Source organism: Onychostoma macrolepis, chromosome 21 (assembly GCF_012432095.1).
Source record: "Onychostoma macrolepis isolate SWU-2019 chromosome 21, ASM1243209v1, whole genome shotgun sequence".
NCBI classification, from domain to species: Eukaryota; Metazoa; Chordata; class Actinopteri; order Cypriniformes; family Cyprinidae; genus Onychostoma; species Onychostoma macrolepis.
In genome coordinates, this window is record NC_081175.1 from 9,653,564 (window position 1) to 9,667,820 (window position 14,257).

A 14,257-nucleotide genomic window follows, 5' to 3' on the forward strand; every position below is an offset into this window, starting at 1 on the left:
TCTGCCGCCCGCAGTCGATTTTGATATTCTAGGTATTATCAAACGGCCGGAGTTTTGAGAACGCAGCGGACGTGGAGGACTATAATGCGATAAGAGCTTGCTCAAGTACTGAGGAGCTAAACCATTCAGGGCTTTATAAGTAATTAACAAGATTTTAAAATCTATCCGATGCTTGATAGGGAGCCGGTGCAGTGTTGACAGAACCGGGCTAATATGGTCATATTTCCTGGTTCTAGTAAGGACTCTAGCTGCTGCATTTTGGACTAACTGTAGTTTGTTGATCAAGCGTGCAGAACAACCACCCAATAAAGCATTACAATAGTCTAACCTTGAGGTCATAAACGCATGAATTAACATTTCTGCATTTGACGTTGAGAGCATTGGTCGCAATTTAGATATGCTTTTGAGATGAAAAAATGCAGTTTTACAGATGCTAGAAACATGGCTTTCAAATGACAGATTGCTATCGAACAGCACACCTAGGTTCCTGACTGATGAAGAAGAATTGACAGAGCAGCCGTCAAGTGTTAGACAATGTTCTAGGTTACATGTGGGGTTTTTAGGTCCGATAATTAACACCTCTGTTTTTTCAGAATTTAGCAGTAAAAAATTACTCGTCATCCAGTTTTTTATATCGACTATGCATTCCGTTAGTTTCTCAATTTGGTGTGTTTCACCGGGCCGCGAAGAAATATAGAGCTGAGTATCATCAGCATAACAGTGAAAGCTAACACCATGTCTCCTGATAATAGCTCCCAAGGGTAACATATAGAGCGTGAAAAGTAACGGCCCTAATACTGAGCCTTGAGGTACTCCATACTGCACTTGTGATCGATATGATACCTCTTCATTCAATGCTACGAACTGATGGCGGTCAGATAAGTACGATTTGAACCATGCTAAGGCACTTCCACTAATGCCAACAAAGTTTTCTAGTCTATTCAAAAGAATGTTGTGGTCGATAGTGTCGAACGCAGCGCTAAGATCCAGTAGAACTAATAAAGAGATACAACCACGATCAGATGATAGAAGCAGGTAATTTGTAACTCTAATGAGAGCAGTCTCAGTACTATGATACGATCTAAATCCTGACTGGAATTCCTCACAGATATCATTTTTCTCTAGGAAGGAATATTGTATTAGAGACTGTATGATCTCTCACTTTGACCATTGCTGTTCTGACTCTTCCATCTGAACTGGGGATGACAGAAGAAACAGTGCCTACTTTCCAGAGTGCTCTCGGAAGCTGCTCATCAACAATGAGTACAACAGTACCGATTGTAATGTTCTCTTTTTCACGGTACCATTTCTGCCGTGACTGTAAAGTGGGCAAGAAATCACGGACAAAATGTTTCCAAAAATGATCGCTTAGAACCTGACTATGTCTCCATCGTTTTCTACTGAGTAGCTCAGTATCTGGATAGACAACCGGAGGCAAAGTTGAGTCAGGCCGCCCCATCAACAAGGAATTTGGCGTTACAGGATCTGGGTCCGCCACGTCACTTGAGACGTAACCCAGAGGTCGAGAATTAAGCATGTTCTCAACTTCGATCAAAATGGTTCTTAATACCTCCTCAGTAACAGTTTGAGCGCCTAAGGTGGTACGTAAGGCGGTCTTCACGGATCTCACCTCTCTTTCCCAAGATCCGCCAAAATGAGGCGCACTGGGAGGATTAAACCGAAATCTGATTTGTTCCTTTGCTAGCTGCTCTCTAAGGCTGGGCTGAAGCTGATAGAAGGTGTCCTCTAGCTCTTTGCTTCCACCTTTGAAATTTGTTCCTTGATCGGAAAGGAGCTCGTAGGGTTTCCCTCTCCGAGCAATGAACCGTCTAAGAGACAGCAGGAATGAATCTCCATCCATGTGATCCAACAAGTCAAGATGTACAGCTCGAGTGGTGAGGCATTTATATACAATACCCCATCTCTTCTCCGTGCGGCGGCCCACCTTTACCGACAGAGGTCCAAAACAATCTACTCCCGTAGAATAAAAGGGGGGTTTGAATAACCGCAGGTTCGATGGAGGTAGGTCTGACATCTTTGGAATCGTCGGTTTGCCTCTCCACTTTGTACAGTCGAGACAGTTACGCTGATGCTTCTTTATCGCTTCTCTTCCGCGTAAAATCCAGAACTTACGCCTCAGCTCGGCGTACACTCTTCCAGCTCCTGGATGATGTAGTTGGGCATCATAATGCTTAATTAAGAGCTTCACTACTGGATTGGTTGGAGAAAGAACTATAGGGTGTAGGACATCATCACTCAAGTTCTCGCACCTACGAAGTCGTCCTCCCACTCTAATCAAATCCAATTCTCTGTCATACTCTGGAGCAAGCTTAATGAGTCGGCTGTGAGCAGAAATGTCTTTCCCTCCCTTGAGCAAAGCAAATTCCTCAGGAAAGTCCTGCTTCTGACATTGTCTCAGGATAGACAACTCCGCTTTCTCAAAATCATCCGCACTAGGTGAATCTGTGCTATCGGCTGCCCTAGAAAGGGATCGCGCTGTAGCCTCTTGAAATTCGCAATAACTACTGAATTGAAGGGCGTCAGGAACAACATCTTCAGTAGCACTTAATGATCCGCAAAATGTGGATTTCTTAAGTTCTTCATGAACTTCTTTAAGAACTTGACCTTCTGGTGCCTTAGGCCAACAGCAATTAGATTGCATCAAGAAGGCTGGACCTTGTTTCCATCGCATGTCTTCAGCTAGATGAGCCAATGATAACCCACGCATGATATCATCGGCAGGATTGGCTGCCGAATCAATATAACGCCAAGATCCAGGGTCAGACAATTCCTGAATTTCCGTGACTCTGACTCCTACAAACACTTTGTATCTGCAAGAATCAGAATTCAGCCAAGCAAGAACGGTGGTCGAGTCGGACCAGTACACAAATTGACGGATGTCTACAGTCAGTTGTTTTTTCAAGACGTCTCCTAGCTGGGCTCCTGTCAACGCAGCACAGAGCTCCAAACGAGGAATGGAGATCTGTTTCTTCAGAGCAACTCTCGACCTTGCAGCCACGAAGGCTACTTGAACAGTGCCCTGATCACCTTCAGAACACAGGTACGCTACCGAACCGTAAGCTCTTTCAGAAGCGTCACAAAACACATGAACACTTCGACTCTTGACCGGGTACTGCAGGTTGGAACCGTAGCTTCTTGGCAGACAGATCTGCGACAATTTTGGGAGTTCGCTCTCCCATTGATGCCAACTGGCTAGCAGATTCTCGGGTAGACTGGGGTCATCCCATTCTCGTCTTTTGTCCCATAACAACTGGACAATGATCTTTGCTCTTGTGGTATACGGAATGAGATACCCAAGGGGATCGTAAAGCTTGGCTAAAGTGCGATAGATCTTTCGCATAGTAACGTCACCTTCCTCCCTCTGGTATGGTTTGTACACCAAGGTGTCAGATCTACATTGCCATATTAATCCAAGGGCATTCTCCTGAGGGTTGGTCATTTCTGGGGTGAGCCAAATCTCACCACTGTTAGACTTTAACTCTTCAGGAAAGTGGTGAATAACCTCAGTGATGTTACTGGCCCACTGCCTCAGCTCAAATCCGCCCTCCATAAGACAACATTGCAGCCTTTTTGCCAGTTTGCTAGCTTGAGCTTCAGTTGGGACACTCTTCAGACAATTGTCTACATAGAAGCTCCGCTCAACCGTTCGACGCACTTCATCGGTAGCCTCGAGATTTCTTTGCGCATGTGTCTGCAGGGCGTAAGTAGCACAACAGGGGCTACAAGTAGTACCAAATGGTAAAACTTCCCACTGGTATGCTACTGCTTGTTCAGTGATCTTGCCATGGCGCCACAGAAATCGGAGGAAGGGCTTGTCTTCATCAAGCAGACGGACTTGATGAAACATGCCCTTCACGTCACTGCAAAAGGCCACGGGATATTCTCGAAAGCGGAGGAGAACTCCCAATAGGCTTGAGCCTAAGGTAGGGCCTGGCAAAAGGTGCTCATTAAGGGACTGACCCTGATACTCGAAAGAGCAATTGAACACAATACGGTCCTTGTTGTTGTGGTGGACCATATGATGTGGTATGTACCATGATCTGGAACTCGAATCACACTCTTCAGATGTCAAGGCAGTGACATAACCTGCATGCAGCAGTTTCTGAATCTCTGACTCATAAGACATAGCTCTCTTAGGATCTCCAGCTAGTTTCCGTTCAGTGCTGCATAAGGGGCCATTCACATATCGCGCCTAAAAACGCGTGGAAAACGCTAGGCGCGCCGCTTTCTCCTTTTTTCCAAAGCGCTCTGGCGGTTGCACTCCGGAGGCGTCTGTCGTGCTAAGCAACCATCAGCTGCACTCTCCGTTACAACAAGGAAATTTCAGCAATGGATTTCCACCACCGAAAAACCCTTGCTGTAACTCTGTTACAAGATTTATTCTGAAGAAAAGTAAAAACGCCGCATTGTTTGGGTGTAGCTGCTCCTCCATTTTTCTGTTGAGGTTTCAAATTAACGGCAAAGGTGAGGAAGCTGATTGGTTGGTTCTTGTCACATGACCAGCGGTGCGCTGCGGCATTCTGAAAAGTTGAGAGTGTTTTATCTCGATGCGCGCGCGGACGCGCCTGGAAAAATGAGCGCGTCGCATCACAGGCGCTGCGCGTCGCGACCGCGTCGCTTCCATTATGAGCGCGCATACCGCGCGTCTACATTTGAAATAACGAACTTGAGCGCGCAAAAGACGCGATATGTGAACGGCCCCTAACAGGGCCATGACTGCTGCTTTGGGGGCATTCAAGGGAGGAAGAGACTCCTTCCAGAGTAGGGGCGTGGCGTACCGTTTTACACCATCTACATCAATCCTCACGGTCTTCTCCTCTAGTTTGCGAATCGCCTCTGCATCTTGTCGAGATCGAATGACTAACTTCTCAGATCGATAAGGAAGAGTATCCAGTTGCCAAAGCTTTTCGACATGTCCAAACAGCTCAGCCTCAGGAGAAACACAAGAAATAAAGAGGCACTCTTGAGGTTGCAAGTAAGGCTTAAGAAGCCTTGATGGACCCTGTAATGTCCATCCAAGCCTTGTGTGAACAGCGGCTGGTCCTCCAGGGGGCCCCAATCTGACTGGCTCCACAGGCGTGATCAAGTGCGGATAGTCTGATCCAATAAGCACCAAGGGCTGTGCTTTGTTGACATCATGCAACGGTAAATCTTGAAGATGGCGGTATCTCCTTTGCAAGTCAGAGATAGGATAAGTATGCTGAACCAGATTTAGCTCTTTAGCTGTGAATGCACCCTTAATCTGGTATGATCGGTCAGGGTATGAAACAGGAGCGATCGAGAAAGATACAGATCTTCCATGAATGGTGTGCACATCTTGTCTTACTGTACGAAGAGCGAGATCCTCCATTTCGCCTTGCAGGCCCAGACGTTGAGCGGCTTCATTCAGCAAGATAGTTCGCTCAGATCCGTCGTCTAGCACAGCATAGGTTTCTAGTGACTTGTCACCATTCTGAAGAATGACTCGACTCAACTTAAGCAGCACTTGCTTGCTACTCGTGGGCCGATCCAAATATAACGTCTGAGAGGCGGGACTAACCATGGTGATGGGTTTCTCTGACATCTTGATGTTGCCTCTACTCTGTATATCGGTGCTGGAATTAACATCATGGAGAACATCGAGATGCCTTCTCTCACATCTTTTGCACTTTGCCTTCAATGTGCATTTGGATGATGAATGCCCCCGTCCACAGCGCCAACATCTGTTGCCTGTCCTGATCCAACTTTCTATCTGCTCCTTAGTTAAGAGTTTGAAGTTGGAGCACTGATTCATGTAGTGCTGAACTGTGTCACAGAACGGACAATACTTCTTAGGCTTCTCCTGTGGTCTGTCTGAATCTGCTTGTCCAGCCTTTGGATTCTCCACTGCTCCTACTTTCTGTTCTCCACCATGAAGAACAGTAGTCAGTTTTCGGGGCACAAAGCCAGTTCGCTTGTCTTTGCGAGCACTGTTTCTCTCATGATCCGGATAGGTGCCATACTGGGTTCCTTCTACCTGCACGTGAACCTCATACTCCAACCAGTCTGAGAAGTCCAACAGTGTTGGGATAGGAGTCTGAAGAGGGTTAACAAATCTCTTAAAATTAGCTCTTAGGTCATGTGGCAACTTAGCTAAGAGGCGAGAAACATGTGAGCCACACTTCAGCTCAGTCCAGCCTGGGCTACCTAATTGATTCAACATCCCAACCAGTGCTCGGACACGAAGGGCGAATCCCTTAAAAGACTTCACATCCCCACTCCTGATATTGGGACCGTCCATAAGGTTCGTAATCCTTTGTAATGCCAACTGGTGTGGCTGCCCATACATATCAGTGAGGGCTCTCATTGTGTCACTGAATGGAGTACGACTGTGACTATAGGAGTCAGCGACAAGCAAAGCATCTTCCAATTTAAGATGATCCAAAAGTATTTGGAACTTAAATGACTCTGAAGCATCATCAGGAAGAACATTGTCCAATGCAAGCTTAAGCCGAGCGAATTCTCGGGGATCATCTCGACTGAAATCTGGGATTGTAGGAGCCGGCCCTCGATATTGCATCGGTGGAGGAGGCAAAGGGCGTGGACTCTCAGAATGACCCAATGAATGGTAAGAACGATCATATGAATAAAACTGTCTATTATCTCGACTGCACTCTTGTCTCCAATCACCTGGAGAACGATCAATCATAGCATCTTCCTGTAAGGAATGCACTCTATCGCTTGAGCGGCGATAGTAAGGATTATTTGATGGTCGATAAGAAACATCACGAGATGACACACTGGGCCGCAACAAAGAAGTGTCATCTGTATGACGATGACGAAGATCAGACGAATCACGTGTCCGTGAAGGAACATTAGTATCATAGCCAAGAACTTGCTGCGAGTCATTCTTGCTATCATGGGGGGAGGTATACGAAGGAGTTGACGTACCTGAACCAGGCTGACTACCGCTCCACTTGCTTACTCTCCTTAGACTGTCTGTCAGTTCCTCAATGAGATCTTGTTTACAGCCACGGACTGCAAGGAGAGATTCATCTCTAGGTGGCACCAAAGGAGTATGTTCTGCTTGGCTAGGATTTCCATCATCCTGAAATGACAACTGCATACTAGTTGACTTTGGTGTAGATGACACCCTAGCTCCTTCATCCAAAGGCTGCTGCACAGATACTGAAGACTGAGAAGCTAACACTGGAGAATTAGCAATTATATCCGAGAGGCGTTGCATATCTTGTCTCATTTTCCTATTTTCCTCCCTCATTTCACGAATACAAGCAAGCATATCATACTGTTCATCTTCGAACGTGAGCTGTTTCTGCGGATAACCAACTTCGTAGTCATGCAAATGCAATGGCTGTCTAGTTGTTCTCTGTGACGAACATTCTCTGGCTTTAACACCTCCTCTCTAGGACTGGACGTCATAGCTAAGGTGGTTATAGTGATCCGGCTCGAAGGACCATAAATGTATTAGAGACTGTATGAATGCGTTGGTTGCTGTTACGGTACTAAATCACCTTAGAAGGCCGGATACCCAATTAATGTCCAGGGACCAAGAGAGGAGTAAAGAGCCAGAGCCTTTGAATTAGAATTCACTCAATGTATTGTTCGCCAAACAGAAAATGTAATGATTACTCACACTTGAAAAATGCCCATATATAAATTCACATCCGTATTGATTAAAATACAAACTGCGTAGGCCTGCGCAAACAATAAGCAATCAATATAAAGAAATAATATACAGAGAAAGGATTCAAAGATACAGAGATACTTAGATCTTGCAATGAGATAGTTCTTAGTTCTGATAAGTCCCAATAGTTCCAGGGAAAAGTCTACTTGAAAGGAGGGATAGGTGCAGACAGATGTTAGGACTCGGTGTAATCTTCACACGGAGACTTGAACAGGCGGATGTCCGTAGATATGTCCTCGTCTGTGTAGTGATGTACTGGATGTGTGATGTGCTGACAATTCTTGTATAATTCGTGAGATGTGTGTGGTTCTAGAGTAAATAGATAAAGTGCAATTAGTTTCTAATGCGATCGGTGTAACAGGTACCGAGTCATTATAGCTTCACATGACTAAACACGTGAGAGAAAGTAAACAAAGATACACGAAAATGTTGCAGCATTTCTTTCATAATTGAAGAAATGTGTCAAGACATCTGATAACATATCAGATCACAATATTAAGATGAATAACAAATAAACAACACTTACAATCGTCAATGACGCACACGGAAAAAAACCCAACGGGTAATACCAACGAACTCCGAAGCAAATCACAGCATCAGCCGACCATCCGCGTGGAAAACTTCAGTCAGTGTACAATCTGTATACTTATGTCCCATCCCCAACGCGAAGGCGTCAAGTCAACCTCATTTTTATCATTTCTGACAACAATTGCAAGTTATCGTCTTCTCTCTGCCGCTGCATCTGATCTCTCAATCTCTCTGAACTCGCGAGACTCTCTCTAACCACGCCTACTCAGCTGACGCAGTAACTAGAATAAACTGATTGCGATAGAACTATTATAATAAAATAAATTGAAATTAAGCATGTCCTTTTGCACAAATATAATTGTGAGGATACTACCTTTTCTAGTATCTTTGACAGAAAAGGGAGATTTGAGATCGGTCTGTAATTAACTAGATCTTTGGGGTCAAGTTGTGGTTTTTTAATGAGAGGCTTAATAACAGCCAATTTGAAGGTTTTGGGGACATATCCTAATGACAATGATGAATTAATAATAGCCAAAAGAGGATCTATGACTTCTGGAACCAGCTCTTTTAGTAGTTTAGATGGAATCGGGTCTAACATACATGTTGTTGGTTTAGATGATTTAACAAGTTTATACAATTCTTCCTCTCCCACAGTAGAGAATGAGTGGAATTGTTCCTCAGGGGGTCTATAGTGCGCTATCTGATGCGATACTGTAGCTGACGGCTGCAGGGATACAATTTTATCTCTGATAGTATCGATCTTGGAAGTGAAGTAGTTCATAAAGTCATTACTGCTATGCTCTTGGGAAATGCCAACACCTGTTGATGCTTGATTTTTCGTTAATTTAGTTACTGTATTGAATAAATACCGGGGGTTATGTTTGTTTTCTTCTAGAAGAGACGAAAAGTAATCAGATCTAGCAGTTTTTAATGCTTTTCTGTAGGATAGGGTACTTTCCCGCCATCTAAACGAAATACCTCTAATTTAGTTTTCCTCCAGCTGCGCTCCATTTTCCGGGCTGCTCTCTTTAGGGTGCGAGTGTGCTCATTATACCACGGTGTTGGGCTCTTGTCCTTAATCTTCCTTAAGCGTAAAGGAGCAACCGCATCTAAAGTGCTAGAAAAGAGAGAGTCCATAGTTCCTGTTACATCATCAAGTTGTTCTGAGCTATTGGATATGCTGAGGAACTGAGATAAGTCAGGAAGATTATTTATAAAGCAGTCTTTTGTGGTAGAGGTAATGGTTCTACCATATTTGTAACAAGAAGTTGGCTTTACAGCTTTAGCTATATGGAATATACAGGAGACTAGATAATGATCTGAGATATCATCACTCTTCTGCAAAATTTCACAAAGTCACAAACAGGTGAATGTGATCAAGTGTGGACTAAGGGCTGGTTGTGTGTGGTTAAGGGCTGTCTCAATCACAATTTTTTACAGTGCACTGAAATGTTTTCTCGCTAAAAAATGTTTGAAAACCAGGAAGCATCGATGCTCACTATATTAGCGCTGGGGGGTGGTGTGTGGGGGTATTCAAAATAAAGATTAAATCATAAAATTATTATTGTTTTGCATTAATAACTGTAGTTACAAGTAATATTACACATTTATTTCTTGGTAATGCACATTTGACAGTAAAGCACTGAGCTTCAGTTGGGAAGCACAAAATTTACTTTAATTAACAACAGTAAAGTGCAAAATGTAAGTTTTATATAGAAAATTAACATATTCTACTCTTATAAAGCGTACCATTATTCTTCTGTAGTATTATACGGAACTGACCAACAACTTAAGTGATAATAAAAGGAGCTCTCTTTCCTTTTGTGTGATTCTGTCACAGAGTTTTCAGTCACAAAGTTTGTTTTTTAAGGCACTTTGTGACATTTCTTTCTTCATACACTAAAAAGAGCAAACCTTTTACAAAATATGATTTCTTGATGATTGAAAATTTTATAATGGTGATATTATAATTTCAAAATATAAAGTAAAAAGTAGAAATTAATGACTAATAAGCCTATAAGTGTTCCTCTACTGCCATCTACTGGTTATAGTGGTAATTTGATGCCCCTTTTTTAATTTTACAAAAGTGTTTGTTTACCACAACCTATAACAGTTGTGTAAAATGCTTAAAAGTGCTTGAATTTCTCTCTCAAAAGGTTGTACAAACCCTGAAATGTGTAATGTAATGAAATTCAACTATTTCTGTCACAACACCATGGTTATAGTTAGCGTTACTACTTCTGGTTGTATGTCAGCGCTGTTTGACCTGTTTTATAACAGATTTCTGTGCAGAATTTGAATGCTTCTCACTAGAGCTCACGGCAACCTTACTCATTCTGTTGCGAATTCAAGTGCTTCTCACTGGATCTCGCAGCGCTGTGCAGTAACAGTGTCACAAAATCAACACTGCTTCACTGCAGAAATAGCAGCGCTTATGAGGTGGAGCAATGTGGTGGTTGTGCGATCAGTGCCAGTGCGATCGCTCACAAAATTTTGTTGCACCAGCAGAAAAACCAATCTGGAGCCCTGTATAGGAAGTGACAAATAACTGTGCTGAAAATTCTAGAAAATTGTTCTCATGCTGTAAATCAGTTCCCACTTTTGTGCCCTGAGGCGGAAATGCCCTAATGCCCTAGTAGGGAAAACTCAAGTGTATACTTTACATTTTGGACAACCATTGTTTTATTATTATTATTATTATTATTTTTACATGTACATTTTGGTTATTGTTTTCTTTCTCACTTTAGATGCTGGCAATCAACCTTTTCCTTGATTGTTTTAATGACTCCCTCATCTCTGTATATTTTTTGCATGAACATGTCGTCTTCAGTATACACAACAAAATCACACCATTTCAACCCGGAAATGAGTAGTTGGCCCTGCACCTGCCAGTAGTAAGAATGAGACTGTTTGAGCTGTAGCACTCCACTAAGGTAGGCACTGTCCACATAGCTTCTCACATTTGGGCATTTCACTTCCACCAGTCCAAAGACAGGATCAGCTTTAGAGTCATACACTAACCCATCTGGTGATGAGCCAAGCCATGGTGCGTCAGGGTGGATGATAAAACCACAAGGGTAGTGATTTACCTCCTTAATGCAGCAGTACTCTTCAATAGCTTTGGGCTCCATCTGAAGGCCCCTCTTCATTTCTGCAGACTGATAGCCTGACCGCAGAATTCTCACTGCTAGGCTCGCTACCGAGGACTGCCCTCTCAGGTGGCAAACTTCTATATAAATAAATTGATGCACATAAAAACAACTATTTTAATATTTAAATTTAAATGACATGACAAATGAGTATTTAAATGAGAAAATGTGCTACATTATAGTTTACAGTTACCTGAATCTAGAAGAAGTAACTCGTGGCTTTCTCAATGAATGCCATTCAGTCATTGTGCTTTGTTTTCTTGTGCCAATCTCAATTTGGTGTGCCATGACCTCTGTTGTTTCTAGAGAAGCCATGTGCAGCTGCTGATGGTGAGTCAACACAAAGCAGCACTCCGAGGCACCCAGACGGTAGCCATCAAGGGGTAAGGGTAGTCGTGGTGGTGCGGTGGTATGTGGACAGGTCTTTGGTGGGCTCCATGCTGGAAGTTGATAGGAGAGTACACTCCCTTCTTGTACTTTTCCAAAGGCACTGTCCACCAAAGGAAAATCCCCTGAAATCCCCATGGTCATTATTAAAGGAGCCGTTTCTCTTGACATGCCTTCATAAATATCATTCAGCTGCAGAACTGACATGTCTGGAAGGCCACAGGTCATGTTACAGGCAGCTTTATACAGGTTGCTCCTGAAAACATACATATAACAACATATACACAGTGTTAATAAAAGGTTCTTGTAACGTGCAGATAACAATAATTAAACCATTTTTTTTTTAAAAGTACTATTTTACATTTTAAATAAATATTTTTAATACATGTACATGTAGTAAAACCACTTCCCATCCCTAAACCTTACCTGATGCCTTCTGCCAATCTTCTCTCCTTGGGCCTAGCTGACAATACCACCATTTCATTTGTTGGACCAGGCTTAAAGCCCTGTGAACAAATATTGCATAAGAACTTATTTACTTTGTGCTATGTTTAGTTTAATTTAGCCCAATGATTACATATTCTCATTAAAAAAGATGCTGCTCTCTCTGTTTTATTGGAAGTTGATGTCAGTTGAAACGAGAACAAGAAAAAAAACTTACATCACAAAGAAGATGTAGGATGACATTATAATGTGTATAATAACAATGTATAAATTGTGATAGATAGTGTTGACCAACATCACCTGAGTCCTGGGTTTGTGCCATTGCTGCTCAGATCCTGTACAGCTGTGGGTAGGGGGGACAGCTGTTGCTCCCTGTTGGCTGTAATGTGCTGTTTGGTAGAGCAATGCTGCAATATGATTACATAGAGCAAGCCCTGCCACACATGAGCACTGATAGGCCAACAGCTCGACAGGGTTTGCGTGTTTGAGAACAACCTGTACACAAAATAGACATCAATTGAAGTTTTATATGGGTTTTAGAATTCAGGCAACCATAGTTACTGGTATTACTGGATTAAATAATCATTAGTTGAATTATGTTGGTTTACACTATAGCTAGTGTTTGAACCTTCCTTGGGCTAAATGTTGGCAACTTAATTAGAGACTAATTCCACTCTCTGAGAATTTTAATTGGCCTATATAGCAGGCCTTTGTAATAAATTTCTGTGTAAATACTTTGTGTAAAAACAGAGTGCAGTTGGTACAGTGGTCCAGAGTTTTACTGGTCTGACAGCAACCGTAGTCTGACTATTACAGTCACTATCTCAGGACTCCAGACTAACATTTGAAAGTAGAGGCACCAGCACCACTAAGAACTACAGATGGTGGCACCAGAAGATGATTTGGTAGCGCGGTGGTGTTTGAGGATATTAAAAATAAAGATAATTTAATCGAAAAATTACTATTGATTTGCAATAATGAGTGCAATTACTAATGATATTATACATAATAAAACCTGTTTATTTATTGGTAATACACATTTGACAGTAATCCATGCAACATTTACTTGTATTTGCATTTTTAAGGCACTTTTCTTTCTTCATACACAAAAATGTGCAAAACTTTGACAAAATTTTATTTCTTGATTTGATATTTTATAATAGTGAATTTATAATCTCAAAATATAAAGCAATAAAGTTGAAATGAGTGACTAAAACGCCAATAAGTGCGCCTCTGAAGCCATCTACTGGTTATAGTGTTAATTTGATGTCTTTTTTAAATTTTATTTTAATAAGTGTTTACCACAAAGTATATATATACCGCACACAAATTTAGTTGCTCCGGCAGAAAAACGGTTGCAGTCTGGAGCCCTACTATCTGTATTAAAAAAATTCCCAGAGAGTAAACACTGTAAACCTTATTACTTTGAACCTGATCTTATTCCCCTACACTTAAGTTATGTGGTCTCTCAATTTTCCGCATCGACCTGAAGCATCTTGCCCTTACTGAAACCTCTCCTGCCTCATTCTTGTCAGAAACTGAGAAAGAAAATAATTGCAACATCATAAATAAGGATAGCAGCAATAACATTCAATTTCATGTTATAACAACAAAATATAATTGTATATGCCGAGCCTGGTAATCCCATAGTACCTAGACACGTACGTTATATTTGAATACTGACAACTAACACTATCATAATTGTTTAGGCTAACATTAGCTAGCTAGCAACACTATCTCTTAAACGGCATCATAATGGTACTTACCTTCATATTCATGAATATAACTGGATATGTACAACTTAAATCCTCTTTCCCGTTTGCTGGACGAAGACTTCGAGTTTGCCTGAATAAACCGGTGTACATCATTTATATTTACTTCTGGTAAATCCTGAAGGCAGCGGGTGTAGAATGACATCTTCACTGAACTGACAGTTGACCGGAAATGCCCGAGCTGGCTTATCTAAAACGCGGAAGTAACCGTGCATAGGCAAGGCAAGGCAAGGCAAGTTTATTTATACAGCACATTTCATACACAGTGGTAATTCAAAGTGCTTTACATAAAA

The 14,257-nt window shown here is 42.2% G+C and overlaps 1 protein-coding gene across 1 annotated transcript; it reads right to left on the reverse strand.

Annotated features, from left to right (window-relative positions):
• Positions 1-11,311: 11,311 nt before the first annotated feature.
• LOC131528414 (uncharacterized) lies at positions 11,312-12,250 on the reverse strand. Its single transcript, XM_058757493.1, has 3 exons — positions 12,175-12,250; positions 11,555-12,004; positions 11,312-11,441 (listed from the first exon to the last, which is right to left on the reverse strand). The coding sequence occupies exons 1-3, from the start codon at positions 12,225-12,227 to the stop codon at positions 11,324-11,326; spliced, it is 621 nt and encodes a 206-aa protein (XP_058613476.1). The 5' UTR covers positions 12,228-12,250; the 3' UTR covers positions 11,312-11,323.
• Positions 12,251-14,257: the final 2,007 nt, after the last annotated feature.

What these genes read in the sequence shown, in the direction of transcription:
- LOC131528414 (XM_058757493.1), bottom strand. Translation starts at nt 12,227, where the DNA reads ATGGTGGTATTGTCAGCTAGGCCCAAGGAGAGAAGATTGGCAGAAGGC. An exon ending in AGATTGGCAGAAGGCATCAG is followed by an intron (nt 12,005 to 12,174) that starts GTAAGGTTTAGG and finishes GTATGTTTTCAG; the next exon opens with GAGCAACCTGTATAAAGCTG. An exon ending in GTTACTTCTTCTAGATTCAG is followed by an intron (nt 11,442 to 11,554) that starts GTAACTGTAAAC and finishes TTATTTATATAG; the next exon opens with AAGTTTGCCACCTGAGAGGG.